Source organism: Lissotriton helveticus, chromosome 7 (genome assembly GCF_964261635.1).
Source record: "Lissotriton helveticus chromosome 7, aLisHel1.1, whole genome shotgun sequence".
Lineage (NCBI taxonomy): Eukaryota > Metazoa > Chordata > Amphibia > Caudata > Salamandridae > Lissotriton > Lissotriton helveticus.
Window position 1 is genome coordinate 552,660,704 of NC_136068.1, and position 19,411 is coordinate 552,680,114.

At 38.3% G+C, this 19,411-nt stretch overlaps 1 protein-coding gene across 1 annotated transcript in view; it reads left to right on the forward strand.

Moving 5' to 3' along the window:
- Positions 1-18,074, forward strand: part of LOC144769172 (extracellular calcium-sensing receptor-like) — a 201,401-nt gene extending 183,327 nt beyond the window's left edge. The window contains exon 5 of the mRNA XM_078653188.1: positions 17,155-18,074. Coding sequence (XP_078509314.1) covers positions 17,155-18,074 — 920 coding nt within the window. The remainder of the gene's footprint in view (positions 1-17,154) is intronic.
- The last annotated feature ends 1,337 nt before the right edge of the window (positions 18,075-19,411 follow it).

A 19,411-nucleotide genomic window follows, 5' to 3' on the forward strand; every position in this document is an offset into this window, starting at 1 on the left:
TGTAAAACTAACACAGTGAAATTTAGAAGATTTCACTGACTCAGCTTTATAGCATTGCTGAATCAAATCATTACGCCTGTTTGAAACAGGCATAAGGAGTGATGCACCATGCAATGTGTGGCTTGCTCCTGTGCATTGCAGTAGACATGTTGCGCTTACGACGTGATTCCTGCAATGTGTTGCTTTTGCGGCACAGATGCGTGACGCATCTGTGCTGTTTTCACTCAATGGTGCTCCACATTGTAAATGCGGCACACCATGGGTGGCAGAGCAGCGGTGCACATTAACTGGTGCATCCCTGGGAATGCGTCAGTTAACATAAATCTGCCACTTTACATTTAAGTATGAGCAGGGGACACAGAGTTGGTGAGGCTTATCCAAGGTTAAGAAGAGATGAGTCCTGTTCACTGAAAACTTGGACATAGGCCTTACCTCCTCAGCATCGCTGGTCATGGCTAAATAATAACTGCAAAATGTTACTCTTGTTAAACAATTTTACTATTATAGTCTCTGAGATTTGTGCCTTACTCTGCAACATCTCATTGTTGTTCTCTTTCTTTAAAGATAACGACAACATCAACATGAGCGACAATCAGCAATCAGTTGATCTCGACCTCATAATTGAACTCGTAATTGAAACATCAGTGGAAGTAGATCCCTTGGATGATTTAAATCCTGAGGATGAAGAAGAACATGATGAGGATGCAGATTTGTCAGAATTGTATGACATAGGGTGGGAAGCTGACGTGCTTGAGCCTATGGAACTATAAACATTTATTTGTAAAAATTTATAATAAATGAAAAGTAAAAATGTAAACCGTTTCATTTAAAAATAAAGACACCTTCAAAAACAGGTTATGTGTAGTGTCTTCAATAAAATATTAAAATATGCTCATAAAATTAGATCAGATTCACATATAAAACAGCACAGGTAAAATGAATATGAATTCCATTTCTTTTCTGCTATTTCTGTATTCTAAATTTGGCAAGCACTAAAAATGTCAAGTAGTGTGTTAAGTTTTTGATGACTGTTATTGATTTACTGTTTGGTAATAGTGGTTAATAACATTTTTTATTATATTTTACCACAGATTCAACTGCAGATCATTTCAAGATTTCAGCATGCCAACTAAAGAAAGACTTAGAAAGGCTGCAAAACGTCAAAGACAGCAGGTATATGATATAATGCAGCAGTCCTCTAACAGAAAAACTTGTCAAGTCATCAAGAAAGCACCGGGTAAGAGCACAAAAACATTTATAAGAAATATTTGTAGTAAAAAAAATATTACTACAGAAAATGTTTCAGTCCAGAAAGAGAGAAGCATTTTAAACTGAAAGGAAAGGCCAATCAAAAATGTTACTGCTAGAGCAAGGGATAACTCTGTGCATGATAGTAGAAGGAAACAACAGTTTAGGGACATTCGTAAACGAATGTTCCGCAACAGGATAATTGGCAATTTGTTAAAAAATATTAAGAAAGGTCAACAGAAAGTGGTTTTTTATAAGAGAAAAAAAAAAGTTGAGAAAGTTATTGATCAGGCATTTGAAATTAAACGTAAGTTATTTATTTTGATAATCAATAGAATTAGGAAGCTAAACAAGGCAATTTATGATTTCAAAAGAAATAGTAGATGGAAGAGAATAGTTAATCGTAGTCATTTTTGTGAAGTTTTTTCCGGAGAATGGATGCATAGTTCAAGTTGTGAGGCATTTTTTAATGAGGAGAGTTATTTCCAGGATAACGATTTGGTGCATGCAGTTGACATCAGTGGTCGAGCTTATGAAGTGAAAGATGGTTGTCCAGTTGAAAAAGAAAAACTTGTGACAACAGAGACAGAAGAGGTGTTAGGTAATGAGGTTTTAGGAAGACGTCCTAAGGGTCCTGTGTACACCTGGAAGTGTAGTAGTATTTGCAGTGTGCAACAGGATTCCATCAATTTGCTTTGTGATTTTGTACGGACATTTAATAAGAAAAGTTTGAAGCAGAAAATGAAGTTGTTGCAAGAATTAGATCCTTGCAGAGTGAGAGAAGTGACAGGTTTGCATGGTCATTCACTGGCTTGTCTTTCCAGGAGAGTATGCCAGAGTGTTTTTCATCATTTCAGGATGCTAGCAGTGCATCATAATAAAGTGAGGAATTTAGTTAGAATGTTGTATTATGCTAAGAGTCCAGCAATTATGCTTAAACAATTATGCGCTGCTCTTTTGCATGGTTCTGAAATAGATGTGAAGAATATTTGTGCAGAAATTGAGTTTTGTTACTTTGGAAGTAAAGAGGAGAATGTTGAAATTGACCAAGAAGAAGAGGGTAATGTGTGTACAGGTTTCCAGTACAGATAATTTTCAGAGGGAAATTGCGACGTTTCAGGTGAAATCAAGTGAGAGGCCTAATTTCACTTGTGTGTGTTGTCGACGCACTTATTATAAGAATCAGACTAAGTTAGTGGATTTATATGCAAAAAGTGAAAGGGAAAATAATAGTGAATGGAAGGATTTCACAACATATTTGATGGTAGAAAATTGTTTTGATTTGGGATCGGATCAACGTGTGTGTACTTATTGTTGTAGCAAATTAAATCAAAACCAGATGCCTGCTAGAGCAGTTCATAATAATCTGGAATTGGTTGAGATTCCTTCTGAATTGAAGGATTTAAATACTTATGAATCTATTTTGATTCAAAGTATCCATCCCTTTCAGGCTATTGTAAGAATGGAGCCAAAGACAGGGAAATTGCCTCCATCAGATTTACAGAGAGGATTAAAGGGAAGAGTTGTTTATTTGCCTCTAGATTTGAAGAAAAACATTAACACAATTGGAGTAGAAAAAGTGGAAGAGGACCCTCTGGTTATCTTAGTTAATGGGGTTCCGACAAAGAATAAGAAAATATGGCAAGATTTAGTGAATGTTAGGAAAGTCAAAAAGGCAACATTGTACTTGAAAAAAATTAATAAGTACTATAAGAATATATATGTTGCAGAAGAGGAAGTAAGTGAGGAAGAGGATAGCGATTTGTGTGCTGGTCAAATTGAGAAAGTAGAACCCTCTACTAGTGACGAAATATATGAACATTATAGTGTTCATCCTTTGCATTCCAAGGAAGTCATGGGGAATGCTATTGAGTTGTTTCAAATGAAACAAGCCAAAGGGAGTCCCATTAGTGTTTGGGAGGAAAGTTTGGAAGCTCGGTGTTTCCCACAGCTTTTTCCAACAGGTCAGGGAGGAAGATATGATGAGCGACCTCATCAAATTCCTGCTTCTGAATACCGGACTTTGCGATTGTATGCAGGAGATGCTAGGTTTCGACAATGTATTCCCTATTTGTTTCATCTCCTGTTTGAAAGCGATCTGTCTGGACTGTCATATGCAGTGAACCACATCTTGAAAAGTGGTATACACATGCAAAACATCTCGGCAAGTGACTTTATGGATAAAGTCAATGTCCAAGACAGTATTTTGGATTCTCACCTGATTAATCTCATGGCGTGTCAGCGTGGTACTAATGAATACTGGTACCGTCGTCATGGTGATTTAAAATGTATGCTGAGGAACTTAGGAACTCCCACATGGTTCCTCACTCTGAGCTGTGCAGAGTATGGCTGGGAAGACTTACTTGAATTTCTACGAGAGGCAAATGGAAACATCGAAAACATCGAATTCAAGACACCCGGAGAACTGTGCTCTTTGGATCCAGTCAATGTATGCCGGTACTTCAATCATAGATTTGAAGCTATGATGTCTTTCATCATGAATAAGAAGAATCCACCTCTTGGAGAGGTGTTGGATTTCTTCTGGAGAAAGGAGTACCAAGCAAGAGGTGCTCCTCACATACATATGCTGTTGTGGATCAAGGATGCACCTAAATTTGGAACAGATCCAGAAGACTCAGTGATGAGTTTCATACAACAGTATTCTACGTGTGCTGTTCCAAACGCAAAGGAGAAGAAAAGCCTAAGAGAAAAAGTTCTACGTTTCCAAAGCCATCGTTGTGGAAAGTACTGTCGTCGTAAATTCCGAAACAAGGACAAGTTCTACACCAAATGTCGTTTCGGCTTTCCACGACCGGTGATTTCTAAAGGAAGAGTAAACAGTTTGATGTCTTCGCTGCGACATAATGTGATGAAGAAATCACCTAAAAACACATACAATTTGAAGAGGAACGAAGAGTCCAAGTACATCAACGACTACAACCCGGTGATTTTGTCCATGTGGAATGCTAACATGGATATACAGTTTGTGGCTGATAACTGTATGGCTGTGGCTCGGTATGTGACATCTTACATCACCAAAAAAGAGAAGACAGAATTGAAGGATATGTGGGAGGACATTTCCCATGAAAAGAGCCTCAGCAAGAAGTTGTACAGTTTCAGTCTGAAGATGTTGTCGCATCGAGAAATCGGAGCTTACGAATGTTCTGACCGGTTGTCTTCAGCAAGTCTCTATGCCAAATCCAGGAGTATCGTTTGGGCGAGTCTTGGTCTTGCTGCAACGCGTAATCGAGTTCTGAAACCTGTGCGGGAAATTGAGTATTTGGCGGAAAAGGAGCCAAACAGTACCGACATTTTGAAGAGCAACATGTTGGATACATATTATCCAAATCGAAGCAGTCACCTCGAGAATGTTTGTCTGTATGAGGTTCTTCAAAATTACATATTCAAGAGGAACATCAAAGAAGATACTGAGAAAGGAGTGTATGCTGTAATTGGAAGTGAGGGATGTCTGGTCAAGCAAAGAAAATGCCACTTGGTAAACCATCGAAAATTGAGTGGCGAATCTCCTGAAAAAAAGGAGTTTTTCTATTTAGCACTTTTGCAACTTTTCAAGCCTTGGCGTGCAGAAGAGGAACTGCTTGGAGATTTCCTCTGTTACGAAGACTCTTTCACTGCCGCCAAGGAGACCATAGAATGTCCTGCTTTTCCCAAATATGTAGAAATGTTGAATGTGGAAATCGAGCAGGAAGCAACGATTGCAGCCGAGATTGCCAGAGACAGTTCTCAGGACAGTCAGAGTTCTGCTTCATTGAGTCAGGATCCACTAGGAGGACCTGTTATCGAAAATGAAGCTGCCACTGCTATGAATGAAGTGGAAAGAGCCATGGCACATGCTCAGGAGGATGCGGTTAACTTAGAAGAGTTGGAAAGACAACTCAACGTTGAGCAGAGGAAAATATATGACGAAGTTACCATGCAAATTGATCATGGATTAAGTCATGAGAAGAAAGAGTGCTCATGTACGTCGTTGAAGCCTGTCCGACTCTACGTGAGTGGAGAAGCGGGAACTGGAAAAAGTTTCCTTATTAAAGCAATTTCATGTTATTTGCAGGAAAGGACTGAGTCATCGCTGTCTTGTGTTGTCACCGCTCCAACTGGACTGGCAGCACATAACATTAAAGGGATTACTTTACATCGTTTACTGATGCTGCCAGTGGAGCATGACAACAAATTACAATATCACAAGCTATCTGGAGATGCTTGTTGTGAAGTTTCAAGAATCTTGAGGAAAATGAAACTTCTTATCATTGACGAAGTAAGCATGGTTTCCAATGTCATGCTTGCCTTTGTGCATTTGAGAATGCAAGAAGTTCTCAAAACAGAGTATGATGTGTTATTTGGTGGCAAACACATCATTGTTTTCGGAGATCTTCTGCAGCTGACACCAGTGAAAGGGCAACCTGTGTTCAAAATGCTCACGCATGAAGATACCAGGAAGTGCCTAGGGAGCATTGGCAACGTCAATATATGGTTAAACTTCAATTATGCTGAACTGCATGAAAATATGCGTCAGGCGAAGGATGAAGTTTACAAGAATATTCTACAAGATGTTAGAATAGGAAAAGTGACCGAGCATGGGAAAGAAGCTTTACATGCACGATTACTGTCAAATTTATATACAGAACAAGATGTAGTGCCTGAGAATATTTTTCAGAAAATTACTGAGAAGAAATCTGGAATATGTTTGATGCCAACTCTTGCAGAATGTGCCATCTTCAACAACAAAATGTTGAATTTAGAAAAGCAAGAGATTGTGAAACTGGAAGCTATTGACAGAGTAGAGCATATGGGATCAACAATTATTGTGTCTGAGAATTTGAAATCAAAATTGGATTCATTAGAGAAGACTATATCTAAAACTGCAGGTTTTGAAAAGAGTCTGAATGTGTGCTTGAACTGCCGTATAATTTTAAGAAGGAATTTACATGTTGAAAGAGGTCTGGTAAATGGATCAATGGGTAATGTTGTTGATTTTGTGAAATACAGAAATAGAGATGGAATTGAATTTTTAAAAATTAAATTTGATGGCATTGAGGAAGTACAGCTAATTGGTCGTTGTTCTGCTAGATTTTTGCTTGTAAAAGACTTATATGTTCGCCGTAAGCAGTTTCCTGTTTGCTTGGCATATGCGGTGACAATCCATAAATCGCAAGGTTTAAGTGTAGACAGTGCATTGGTGAATATTGGCAGTTCTGTGTTCAAGGAGGGTATGGCATATGTGGCATTGTCAAGAGTTAGAACTTTATCGGGATTGTACTTGATTGAGTGTGATGTCACAAACATTTGTGCGGATCTAGATTGTGTTAAGGAATACAATAAGTTGAGAAGAGAGTATGCGCCACATTTGCCTCAATATCCTTTGTTTGAGAAACGTGTGGTAGGCCGGAAACGAAGAAATGTGACCAATACTGGGGAGGTTGTAGCAAAAAGACGAAAAGTCGATCAACCTGAAATTATAAGCAGAAACAAAAAGGATTCTGTTGAAGATGTTGTTGGTTTTCAATTTGAAAACACTTCTGGTGTCAACTGCTATGCTAATGTAGTGGTTAATGTTTTGTTTTCTCTAGAAAATGTAAAAGAAGAGATTGTGGTCAATTCTGATCAAAGATTATGCAGTTTGTTAAATTCTGTGTTAGAGAAATGTAGCACTGATAGAACAAAAATAGAAAGTGTGTCTGAAATTCGAAATCTGTTAGACAGATGTTCAGGCCAAACACAATTCTCTCAAAATATTCAGCAAGATTGTCAGGAGTTTTTAATGTATATGCTTGATGTATTGCATGCTGAAGGTGTAGATGTAGATCACCTGTTTGGGCTTTCTTATCAATGGCAGCATGACTGCGAGAACTGTAGGGTATCAAGTACTACTAGTGTAGACTCAGAAAGATTTATATATTTAACTTTGCCAGACAGTAAATCAGTCTCCTTTAATAAGCTAGTAAAAGCAGCTGATCACAACATGGAATGTAGCCAATGTAAATCTGAAATGATGTCAACCTTATTTATACGAACATATGGCCAGTATGTCATTTTAATGTTCCAACGATGTAGGTCTGATGGAACAAAATTGACAACTTTAATTAAAAATTTTGTGGCTTCACAGTTGTCAATATCAGGAAGGACTTTTGTAACTGTAGCAATTATATATCATGACGGTCCTTCAATAACATCAGGACATTACACAGCTTATTTAAAGTCTAGAAATGGCTGGTCATTCTGCAACGATTCTGTTTTAATTTTCAAAAAAAAATTGCCGTATGACCTTAAAAATTCTTACCTGGTGTTTTTAAAACCAAAATTTTAGGGAAAGAATCTCGGGATGTGCTCTGAGGAATTTCAAGAAGTTCTAATGGCTCCTACACGATTTGGCCTTGAGTATAAGTGAGGTACAGAGACATAACTTCTTACCATAACACTGGACGTCATGGAAAAATAAGTGCACTTTGAATGAGTTCAGAAAAACGATTTCTTTTTATAAGCTAATTCAAGCAGCCAATCAAAACATGGAGTAGAGGGAATGTAAGTCTGCAATGCTGTCTACTGTTTTATATTGCTTTGTGATTAAAAGTGATGTAGAGAATTAAATAATTGTAGTAGTCATAGAGGTAGTGTAAGTCTGCTTCATAGTAAGCAGTATCAGTGTCATAGGAAATGTAGAACATGAGTGAGCAAGAAGGGTAAGATATTAGTAATCCAGGATTGTGAAAATGATCTTCAACATTTTAATTCTGAAAGTTGCGGAAATACAACATGACGGGATTGGCTTACAAGAATTCCAAGAGTTATAAATGGCTCTGACATGATTTGGCCTTGTGGAAACGTGTGGTAGAGAGCGAGAAGTCATTTATTGTATGTAACATATTTTTCAAAACGATGGAGGTTTTCTTTCAGAAAGTGGCGGGCTGAAAGTAATAACAGCACAACAGAGTGTAAGCTGTTCATAGGACATCCTTCGACGTCATGGAAAGTAAGTTAACTTTAAGGAGTTCTGAATTCTGATTTGTTATGTTGTATGGGGTTTTTAAACACAATCATTTTGATTGTGGGTTTTTTTCCCCGCTGTTATATGATGAATACCTTCAAGTCACTGTTTTTAGTGAAATTTGATACATTCTGAGAACAGCAAAAATAAACCATTTAACATGTATAATTAATTCTGTACTGTTTGCATTTATGATGTACATGTAGAACTGTGTAGGAGGCATGGAGAAGGTGAGGCTTCTGTAAGTGTCAAAGTTTTTGCATACAGTGCTGCACTTCTGGGTACTGTTTCATATGCTGGACTACATCTGCACTATGAGATACCTAAGCAAAGGCAACACAGGTGATGTGATTGTGAAATGAGGAAAAGAAACTCCACATTTTTCAATTACATCACCTGTGTTTCCTAAGTTTACGAATAACATTGTGCAGATGTAGTTTAGGTCTGTCCACGGACACAGAAGAGGTCTGGCCCTTGTTCAAGAGTGAAGTGGATATGACTTACTTCATTGGTAGGCCTTCACATGTAATATCTCCTCTGTATTCTTCAACAAGCATAAATTTGATATGCAATCCTGAGTAGGCCTCACCTTAAACAAACCTCTGGAGAGGCCACACCTTATCGTCATCCTGAATCAATCATTTCAAATGTTAGGGACAGATTTATGATAGGTGTATGCCTCTTTTGCACCACTGTGCGTCACTTTTGTGATGCAGCGGCGGTGCAAAAGATTTGCTATGAGGCGACAAAATTACAAATTGATGCATCTAGGCAGATGTGTCATGCTGTAAAAAACCCGTGCCACATGAAACCGATGCAGCAGTGATGCAAAAGATGCACCATGTTGCAAGACAGGCCTGACTTCATCTCCAACAAGATAAGAAGCTAAGTCTTCTGTAAATGTCAAAATTGTTGTATATACTGCTCAACTTCTATGTACTCTTTGATATGCTAGACTCCATCTGCACTATGAGATACCTAACCAAAGGCAACACAGGTGATGTGATTGTGAAATGAGGAAAAGAAACTCCACATTTTTCAATTACATCACCAGTGTTTCCTAAGTTTACGAATGACATTGTGCAGATGAACTTTAGGTCTGTCCATGGACACAGAAGAGGTCTGGCCTTTGTTCAAGAGTGAAGTGGACATGACTTACTTCATTGGTAGGCCTTCACATGTATTATGTCCTCTGTTCTCTTCAACAACTCGAAATTTCATTTGGAACCCTGAGTAGGCCTCACCTCAAACAAACCTCTGGTTAGGACACATCTTATTGGCATCCTGAAACAATCATTTAAAATGTTACTGTCTTGCGACACTTTTGTGAGACAACAGCAGTGCAAAAGATGCACCATGTTTTAAGATAGGCCTCACTTCATCTGCATCAAGATACTGTTAGTTTAAAATGTATATCTTTAGGACTGTGTAGGGGGCCTGGAGAAGCAGAAGCTTCTGTAAGTGTCAAAGTTGTTGAAAAACTGTTTGTCCTTCAATCTTTTCCCTTGTCTTTTCTAATTTTTAAATACATGTTTTAATATTTTTCAAATGTTTGTTCTCTCTTTCACAGATTGAAAGTATAAAAATAAAAAGTGAGTAAGTTAACTACAATTATAAGGTAAATGTTTTGTACTCTTTTCGTTACATTTCTATCACATTCACCTACTATTAGTTCCACAGCTTCATTTCTTTAACCCTCAGTTTCCTGCCTTTGCTACTTTCCTCATTCCTTTCTCTATTACCTACTTACTCAACTCCTTCCACTCTTTTTCTCAGTCCCTCTCTTCTCATAGTTCCTCACTCTTGTTCACTCACTCCGTCTCTATTACTCTTAGTGTCTTTGACTGATCACTCTTTCACTACTTGTTCATAATGCTTTCTCTGTGTAGTTGAAGCACACTAAGGAGCATATTATGAACACAGCCAATAAAATTATTGCTCTTTTTATTGGCAGAAAACTGCTGCAAAAGTGGTTTTAGCGGCAGTTTTCTGCCGCAAAAGCGGCTTTAGCGACACATTTCTGCCGATAAAAGCTGCAAAACTTTTATTGGCTATGTTGATGATATGGCTCTATGTTATTTACATTTCTTTGCTGTTTCAATTAATCTTTTTCTGTTATTTTTTCTTTTCTGTTTTCTGTTTTTTCTCTCTATTATTCCACATGTTTTAATCTTATTTTGAACATTCACTCACATTCTCCAAGAAACTCTTCTTTGTTATTGTTCTACTCTCTTTTTTTTCTTTCACTTCCTTTTTTATTTTGTTTTTCACAATTATACCCTCTTCCATCTTTTCTTCGGTAAATAGATCTATTAAACAGTATCTCTGGTTTAATCCCTATAGCTGTCTTTCTTTTAACATTACTCTCTGTTTACTTCCCTTATACTATGTCTTCTTTTTTTTTTTAAAAATGTTTTTGGTTCGCTCCCGGTTCGCGAACCGGGAAGCGAACGGGGAAGCGAACCAAAAGAAATAGAGCTTGCCAGAGTGCTAAACATTCTAGCAATTTTTTTTGAAAGGGGAGGTAGTTCTGAAAAGAACTGTTTTTTTATGTTTTTGTTGTTTTATATATATATTTTTTTTTTCTGAACATTTTTTGTTTTTTTTGTATTTTTTGAACAGTTTTATGTTTTTTTTTTGTTTTTGATGGAGGGGAAACAACAAAAAACAGGCATTGGAAACGGCTCAACAGGAGCACAAAAAAAAATTACTGTCTGGGGCGTTTAGGGCAATTGTGATTTTCATAAGCTCGGTTGATTAAGGTAATACTCATATTACCACAAGACAATAATGCACCACAATACAAGCAGGTAAACTTCATATGGACAAAGTTGTCCTGAATGTTTGGCACGGTTTCCCGTGCCTCTGCTGGTGTCAAAGATATCTGTGATGATGACCTGGCCACAGGAGTTGTTGGGTTGTCCTGCTGGTCACGCATCTCTGCCCGGCTGTAGTTTAAAGGATGCCACCTGCTCATATGACGATGCATGGTGTAGTTACCGAAGCTGTATTTTTTTAAGGTGCCTCTAGATAACTTCTCCTTACATATGAGGCAGGTGACATATCTGGCATTTACTTTCTTCTGCCCTTCAGGGATCGAAAAAAACTGCCAAATAAAACTGGTTTTCCGATGAGAAACCCGGGGCTGCTCTTCTAAAAACTGTGGTCCTTCTGTCTCCTCTTCCTCTTGCTCATCCTCTTCCTCCTCTGTGTTGCTGATGAACTGGGGAGGTGGTCCTCTCTTCCCATGAGGAGGTGGTGGTGGTGGTGGGGGTCCACCAGCTGAAGCTACCAATGAAGCCATTGCTGAACTATCAAAAAAGGTCTTCCTCTCACAAAGATGAAAGTCAGAGTGAGGAAAGAAGGAGGGGTTTTCATCATTTGGGAAAAACAATAGTTCTAAACCAATGAAAAGTGTTATTTTTAGGTCACCTGACCTAGCCTTACATCATTATGAAACCAAAAGTGAAATGAACCAATGAAAAGTTTTATTAACAAGTCACATGACCTGTTACGCTTATGTTACGCGCTGCGGAACGCGCCCCGGATCGCTTCCGGGTCGCTGCGCTTCGCGCCTCGGTTCGCGCTCCGGAGCACTTCCGGGTGCGCTAACGCGGCGCGTCATAAGACGCATTACGCGGCAACGCGATACGTCGCGCTTTCGCGACGCGCCCCTGATCGCTTCCGGGGAGCTGCGCTTCGCGTCTCAGTTCACGTACCGGAGCACTTCCGGGTGCGCTAACGCGGCGCGTCATAAGACGCATTACGCGACAACGCGATACGACGCGCTTCCGCGACGCGTCACGATGTTGATTTCTAACGCGGCAGTTGCGCAAACGGAACGTTTACCGGTTCGCGGACCGGGTCGCGGCATCAAATTGAGCTAACGGGAAGCTTCCCGGTTCGCGAACCGGGAGCGAAGAAAAAAAAATATTTAAAAAAAAATTATTAATAAACATATAACATATATTTTTGGATTTAAAGAAGAATACATTTTACAGCTACAGATATTAGCTTTTAAAAAACCAATGAAATTCACTGAAAAAAACATAGGTTATAGACCATATATAGTTAGGAATTAGCATTTACAAAATCTTGAAAATTCACTGAAAAAACCATAGGTTATAGACCATATATAGTTAGGAATTAGCATTTAAAAAACCTTATTTTACTCACACAAAACCATTGAAATTCCATATATAGTTAGTTGTACTAACTATATATCGCGCACCCGCAATCCACTGCTGATCATGTCACATATTACATCATTCATGACATGGTCAGTGACATCACTGATGACATCACTGATGACATCTCAAATGACATCACTGATGACATCACTGATGACATCTCAAATGACATCACTGATGACATCACTGATGTCATCTCAAATGACATCACTGATGACATCACTGATGACATCACTGATGTCATCTCAAATGACATCACTAATGACATCACTGATGACATCACTGATGACATCTCCAATGACATCTCAAATGACATGACTGATGACATCTCATTTGACATCACTGATGACATGACTGATGACATCTCAAATGACATCACTGATGACATCCCATTTGACATTACTGATCACATCACTGATGACATCATTCATGTGATATTATGATGAACCTCTTCAGACTCTTATATAATCTTAGATACACTCAGTATAAACATACACTCACAGACTGTCACTCATCCATGGAGTTACTCACACACCTAGTCAGTCATGCAAATAATCAATCACACCTCCATTTCCTCAACTATACAGTTATAGACACCTTACTTATTCAAACATATACTAAAACATATTTACTCACTTATACAATCCTGGATACAAGTTCACAATGATCCATACAGCCACTCACACATTCACTGGCTCTTATGCACAGTTATTTATATATGTCAACTCTCACATGTACTGTATTTTACATATGTACTTACTTTGACATGTAGCACTGAGATATCCATTCACTCACCAATACACTCATGCACACAGTCAACCGCCCATACAGCTGTTTCCACATGCACTTTTGAACCCATACATCTAGTGAATCAACTGCTCACACATCTATGCAGAGAGTCATACACCTCCCAGCCACCCACACACACACTCAGTCTCCCATACAAATGCTTGGGCAACCAATCAATAACCCATATAGTTAATCATATAGCTACTGATCAACACATGCAGCAGTTTACAGAACAACAGACATAATGATGCACAAATTAAGACAGTTTAGTCACTAACCCATGCACTCAGTGAGACACATTTAATCAGTCACTCATACAGTCAGTCATGCCCCTACTAAATCCTTCATCAAGACACTTATACATCCACTCATTCTTCAATATGTAAGACATATTTTAACTTTACAGAAAAATACAGTCACTGGATGTTGTCATCAGTGATGTCATCAGTGATGTCATTTGAGATGTCATCAGTGATGTCATCAGTGATGTCATTTGAGATGTCATCAGTGATGTCATCAGTGATGTCACTGACCATGTCATGAATGATGTAATATGTGACATGATCAGCAGTGGATTGCGGGTGCGCGATATATAGTTAGTACAACTAATTATATATGGAATTTCAATGGTTTTGTGTGAGTAAAATAAGGTTTTTTAAATGCTAATTCCTAACTATATATGGTCTATAACCTATGGTTTTTTCAGTGAATATATATATAAATGCATTTTTATATTGCATGTTTATTTTGGAGTAACATATTTTATTCATCAAAGTGCAGCTAACAATATCGACCTATTGGAACTAGAGTTTGTTTATGTTTCAAGATACACGGCCTGATTTTAGAGTGGAGAGACTCCATTTTCCCCCAACATTGTGGGGTTCATTCCGACTGCCATATTAGGATACCAGTGGTTGGAATGAAACTAGCATGCAGATTCCAATGCAGTTCCAGTCGACTCAAGAAGCCCATCAGGGCGTCGGAAGCCAGCATAATCCACTAATGATGGAGCCAGGCTCGGATCCACCATCGGGATTACGATGGCACTTTCTGACAGCCATTTCATGCCAGCCTTTTTGACATGAAAAGCCTGTTGGAAAGTGCCTTTGCGGTCCCCTAACAGGGCCCCACTTTCCCCCAGCCCTCTGCAATGGGGCCTGCGGGGCAAACATCCCTGCACCGTGCATGGTGCCTGCAACACAGTGCAGGGGTGTTTACAAACATCCATTTGTGGATGGAAGCTTGTGCTGTAGGCCTTTTCCACCCGCCGCACAAGCTTAAATTGACAACTGAATTTTTGTGACAGCCCTATGGGTGGTTGTATCATAATCCTGCGATGGGAACTGCCCAACTAAGGTCACCTGATATCGTAATTAGGCCCTAAATTGCTACTAAAACAATGGCAAGTGGTGGGGGGGCCAGTGTATTTTTGCAGTTTTGTGGCTGCAGTGTTCACAACATAATTATGGATTTACCGCTTATGTCACATAACTTGTCCCATAATCTGCAAATTCACTAAAATTGCTTCTTGCTCAAAGGTATACAAATAACAGAGAATGTGCTGCATAATATTGCTGTATAATCTATATAACCTTGTTGCATACTTTGGTTGTGCTTTGATGCAATATCTGAGTAGGCCCCATATAGTAAAGTTCTGCAGAATGACTTGGGGGCTATGCATATGATGAAACGCATAATGCAATTAAGCTTGAGCAGAATTTCCATCACGTCGGAGTAATTGGAGAAATTTTGGTAATTTTGCATTACTCTTTGAAACTGAATTAATGATACTAACATGAATACTCATGCTTGCGTAATTAAGAGTAGTTTAGGGGTGAATATCCTTCAGTGAGAGCACATTTAGTGAATGCCAGCAGCCGCTACAACTTGTTATTCATGTTCTGCTGCATTTAGTGATATTTCTTAGTACAGAATGCATTCTTCTGTCCGGTGTAAGAAGGAAAGAAAATATTGCTAAATGCCAGGAATAAGCTGGGGCAAAATCCAACCTCAAGAATAGATTTAGCAAGCATTAGTGGCTGTTCACACTCCCTATTCATGTTCTGTTATATTTAGTGTTTTTTTTAGGTTTAAATGCATCCTCAAATCCATTTTGGATGCGAGGCGGCATTGTTACACCAAGAAATAGCACTAAATGCAGAATACTCTTCTCACATAATTCTGTGTCATACCTTTAGAATTTTTTGATAATTCAACATGATTACACTGCACGGAAATGCGCAAATTATGCCTAAACCTAATCTGCAATATTTTATGGGGAACCAAGAAATATTTTCTATTTTTATATATGTATTTTATATATATATATATATATATATGATACCAAATGCAGTCTCCCACATCACCGCAACCGCGAATGCAGAGACCACGCAAATCCAGTGTATTTCTTTAGCACAAAGATTTTATTCAAATAGAGCCACTAAATCCGACGCGTTTCGGGCATCCGCCCTTGCTCACAGACACACACACACATATATATATATATATATAAATATATATAAATATATATATTTTTTTTAAATGAAAACATCAAAGGTTAAAGTAACGTTATAGTTAGGTGAATTCCTCAGTGTGAACATTTATGTTTTGAACTAGAAATACCATAGAAACTCACAGCACTAACTATAACTTGCGTCCCCGCCATGCACTTCTTCTGACGTCACATATGACATCAATCATGACATGCTCTATGACATAATATATGACATCACTGATAACAACTCAAATGACCATTGATGACATAACTGATGACATTTTCCAATGAAGCTGCTCATTCGTTTTGTGATTTAGATTGTGGCAATAACTACCATATTACTTTTCCACTTAATTTTGCACAGTTTGGGTCGAGCTAATTGGTGTAAGTATTTAGAAAACTCATGACCCCCTAATGCACCATAGCTGTGTAGATGTATTGAGCATGGTATAATACTTTGCATTCAAGAGTAAAGTAAAGTAGGCTTGTGTACATTGTGTTTCACATAAATATTTTGGTACTGCAGAAAATGTTTACAGCAGGGCAGAGATTCTACATACTACATAGGATTTATTTGTAAGCAGCCTTCAGTTATTGAAGAGAATCATCTCAGCATGACAATTTCTACTTACTTTAGAAGGCTGTGTTCACCTGGTACTATCCAATGGGCATGTGCTTGTTTTGCTTCAAAAGATAGGTTCTCTGTAATGTTTTCACCATAGTATAAACGGTGCAGGTAGTAGAAGCACCTTCAGATCTAGGTTATTTTTTACAAATAGTGTCTTTCTTGACAGCTGTTGCATAGAGAGTACACTGTTCATACTAGATATTTTTCAATAGTCTGTGGTGTATTTCTTATGAAAGTTTCAGTGTTTGCCAACATTGTGGCATAGCGTAAACTCTCTCTATAGAGTAAGCACTGTTTAATGTACTCAGATTAATTTCTTAATGTAGGTTTAGCGTGTGTAGAGTGTTGATACATATAAAATTAGTCCATAGTTGGTTATTTGTTTTGGAATTGGCATTCACTATTTTGGCTTCCTCTGAACAGTTATGTACTGATTTAACACTATACTCAATGAGGATGACACATATGTCTGTGGTTGATTGTTAATGTGAACCATGCTACGAGTAAAGATATAGCAATTTACACAGCAATATGTGGGAAAAAGAAGCTGGGATGATGTCATCAGTGAGGTCATCAATGATGGCATATGAGACGTCATCTTTGAGTTCTTAAATTATGTCATAGAACATATCATGAGTGATGTCATATAGGAGGGATGTCATATATGAGGTCATAAGTAGTGCATGCCTGGGACTCAAGTTATAGTTATCGCTGCTACATATGAAATATATGATATACATAATGCAGTTCTTTTTTTCATTTATTGATCCATATGTGATCTAAGGTTTCAATGTCTTCCTAGATTCTACAGACTGCATGAAGTGCCCTGAGGATCACTGGTCTAGTGACGTAAGAGACAAATGTATAGCAAAATCTATTGACTTTCTTTCCTTCGAGGAGCCTCTGGGTTTAATCTTAGTGTTGATATCAATTTTCTTCTTCCTTAATGCTTCCTGCATATTTGGGGTCTTCTTTTGGTACCGGGACACGCCAGTGGTAAAAGCTAACAATCGCGGCATCAGTTACCTTCTGCTTGTATCTCTCATGCTTTGTTTTCTCTGTGCCTTGAATTTCATTGGCCGCCCAATGGAAGTAACCTGCATGTTGCGACAGATCATCTTTGGAGTCATTTTCTCCCTCTGTGTTTCCTGTGTGCTTGCTAAAACCATCACAGTTGTCATTATCTTCAGAGCCACAAAGCCTAACAGCAATCTCAAGAAGTTCTTAGGTCCGAAGGTAGCCTACAACCTCGTTCTGTCCTGCACTTCAATTCAAGTGACTATTGGGATTGCTTGGCTGGCAATATCCCCTTCATATCCAGAACACAGCACAAGCCCTGCCATGAAAGAGATAGTCCTTGGATGCAACGAGGGCTCCATCATCTGGTTCTACAGCATGTTGGCCTTTATGGGATTTTTGGCCAGTGTGAGCTTCATTGTTTCCTTCCTAGCCAGGAACTTGCCTGACAGCTTCAACGAGACCAAGTTCATCACTTTCAGCATGCTTGTGTTTGTCAGTGTCTGGTTGACGTTTATTCCTGCGTATCTGAGCACAAAGGGAAAGTATCTGGTTGCTGTTGAAATTTTTGCTATTTTATCCTCAAGTGCTGGTCTCCTCTTTTGTATATTTGCCCCCAAAGTATTTATAATATTTTGGAGGCCAGAGAGAAATTCACGAGAATATTTAACTTCAAAAACAAAGGCAACCACAAAAGTTAAATAAAATGCTAGCAATTGTACATGTACACCTATTTGGTTTCTGGTGAGTTGAAGTATCCACAACATGATGGGGAATATGTAATACTTAGGTTGTGACTCTACAACTGCAAAGGTGTTAAGGCAAAATATTGGGGGAAAAATATTAGGTGGACAAAAAATGGTGTCAAGATTATTGAGGGCAAAAATATTGTGAAGGTAAATTTCTATAGTTAAGCAAAGTTATCCACCAGGACACTTGCTTCCACCCAGCATTGCAACGCTGACAGTATAAGCATAAATTATGAGCTAAAGATCTATGAAAATTGATAAGAGTGTGGCAAGTTGAGAGACACAACAAAAAAACATGTATTGGAACTATTGGTAGTGAACTAGTCGTAGCCCATTTATGACTATCAATGAATTAGTAGGCAATGCTGTACTGGTCACTCACTAAGGAAAGTGTATTATGTGTTATTTATCATTTGTTATCCTATTTTCTGTACTGTATGATTGACAATACATTATGGAGTACAATGTTAGCACCCACTACAAAATGGCTGCTATTTTCAGCACTTTTATTATAGTCCTTTTTAATTTTCTTTGTTTTATTGTTTAAATTGAAGGACAAAAGTATAAAAAACTGCATCTTTGTAACATGGTCAACATCGTGACCAAGGTGCACGTCCGCATTAAAACGTGTTGGCGTTTGTGCTACTGCAGATTCGCAAAATAAATATAGCATTACCGCAACGGAGGGCTGTGTGCTCCTTTTCTCATGGTAAAGGACCCGTTTGAATTTATATATATGTATATATTTCTCCACACATCCAAACTGTCCAGTCGGCGTAAAAAGGAGAGGTCCTTGCTCACGATGTAATTTTATTCATGCTAAAACACCCCCCGGCACTGACAGACGCGCTTCGGCATTCTCGATGTCAGTGAGAGTGAGACCAAGTGAGAAACACCATTAGAAAGAGCAAACGTGCATTGCGTGAGTTAAAAAAATGAAAATAGAAGATGGCTTAATACAGTTACTACTCATTGTAGGATACATAGTGGCCATCTTTAAACTTGTTCCAGACACAAGCAAGTCAATGCATAATAGGTACTCTATTAATAAATATATGTATATGCAATTGATGAGTGGTTAAAAACACATTTCATATGTAAGAAAATCTAATAAATGTTTAGCTTGTAATGCGAAAATTTCTCCAATGAAAAGTTAATATAAGGAGCTGGCTTATAAAGAGTTGTATTTCCTCTATCTTTTTCATCTAAATTAATTGCCACTTTTTAAACCACTTGGAGTACTTGCAGATTATCACAATTGCACCCTGAATGGGCAAACCTTCATAACGGATT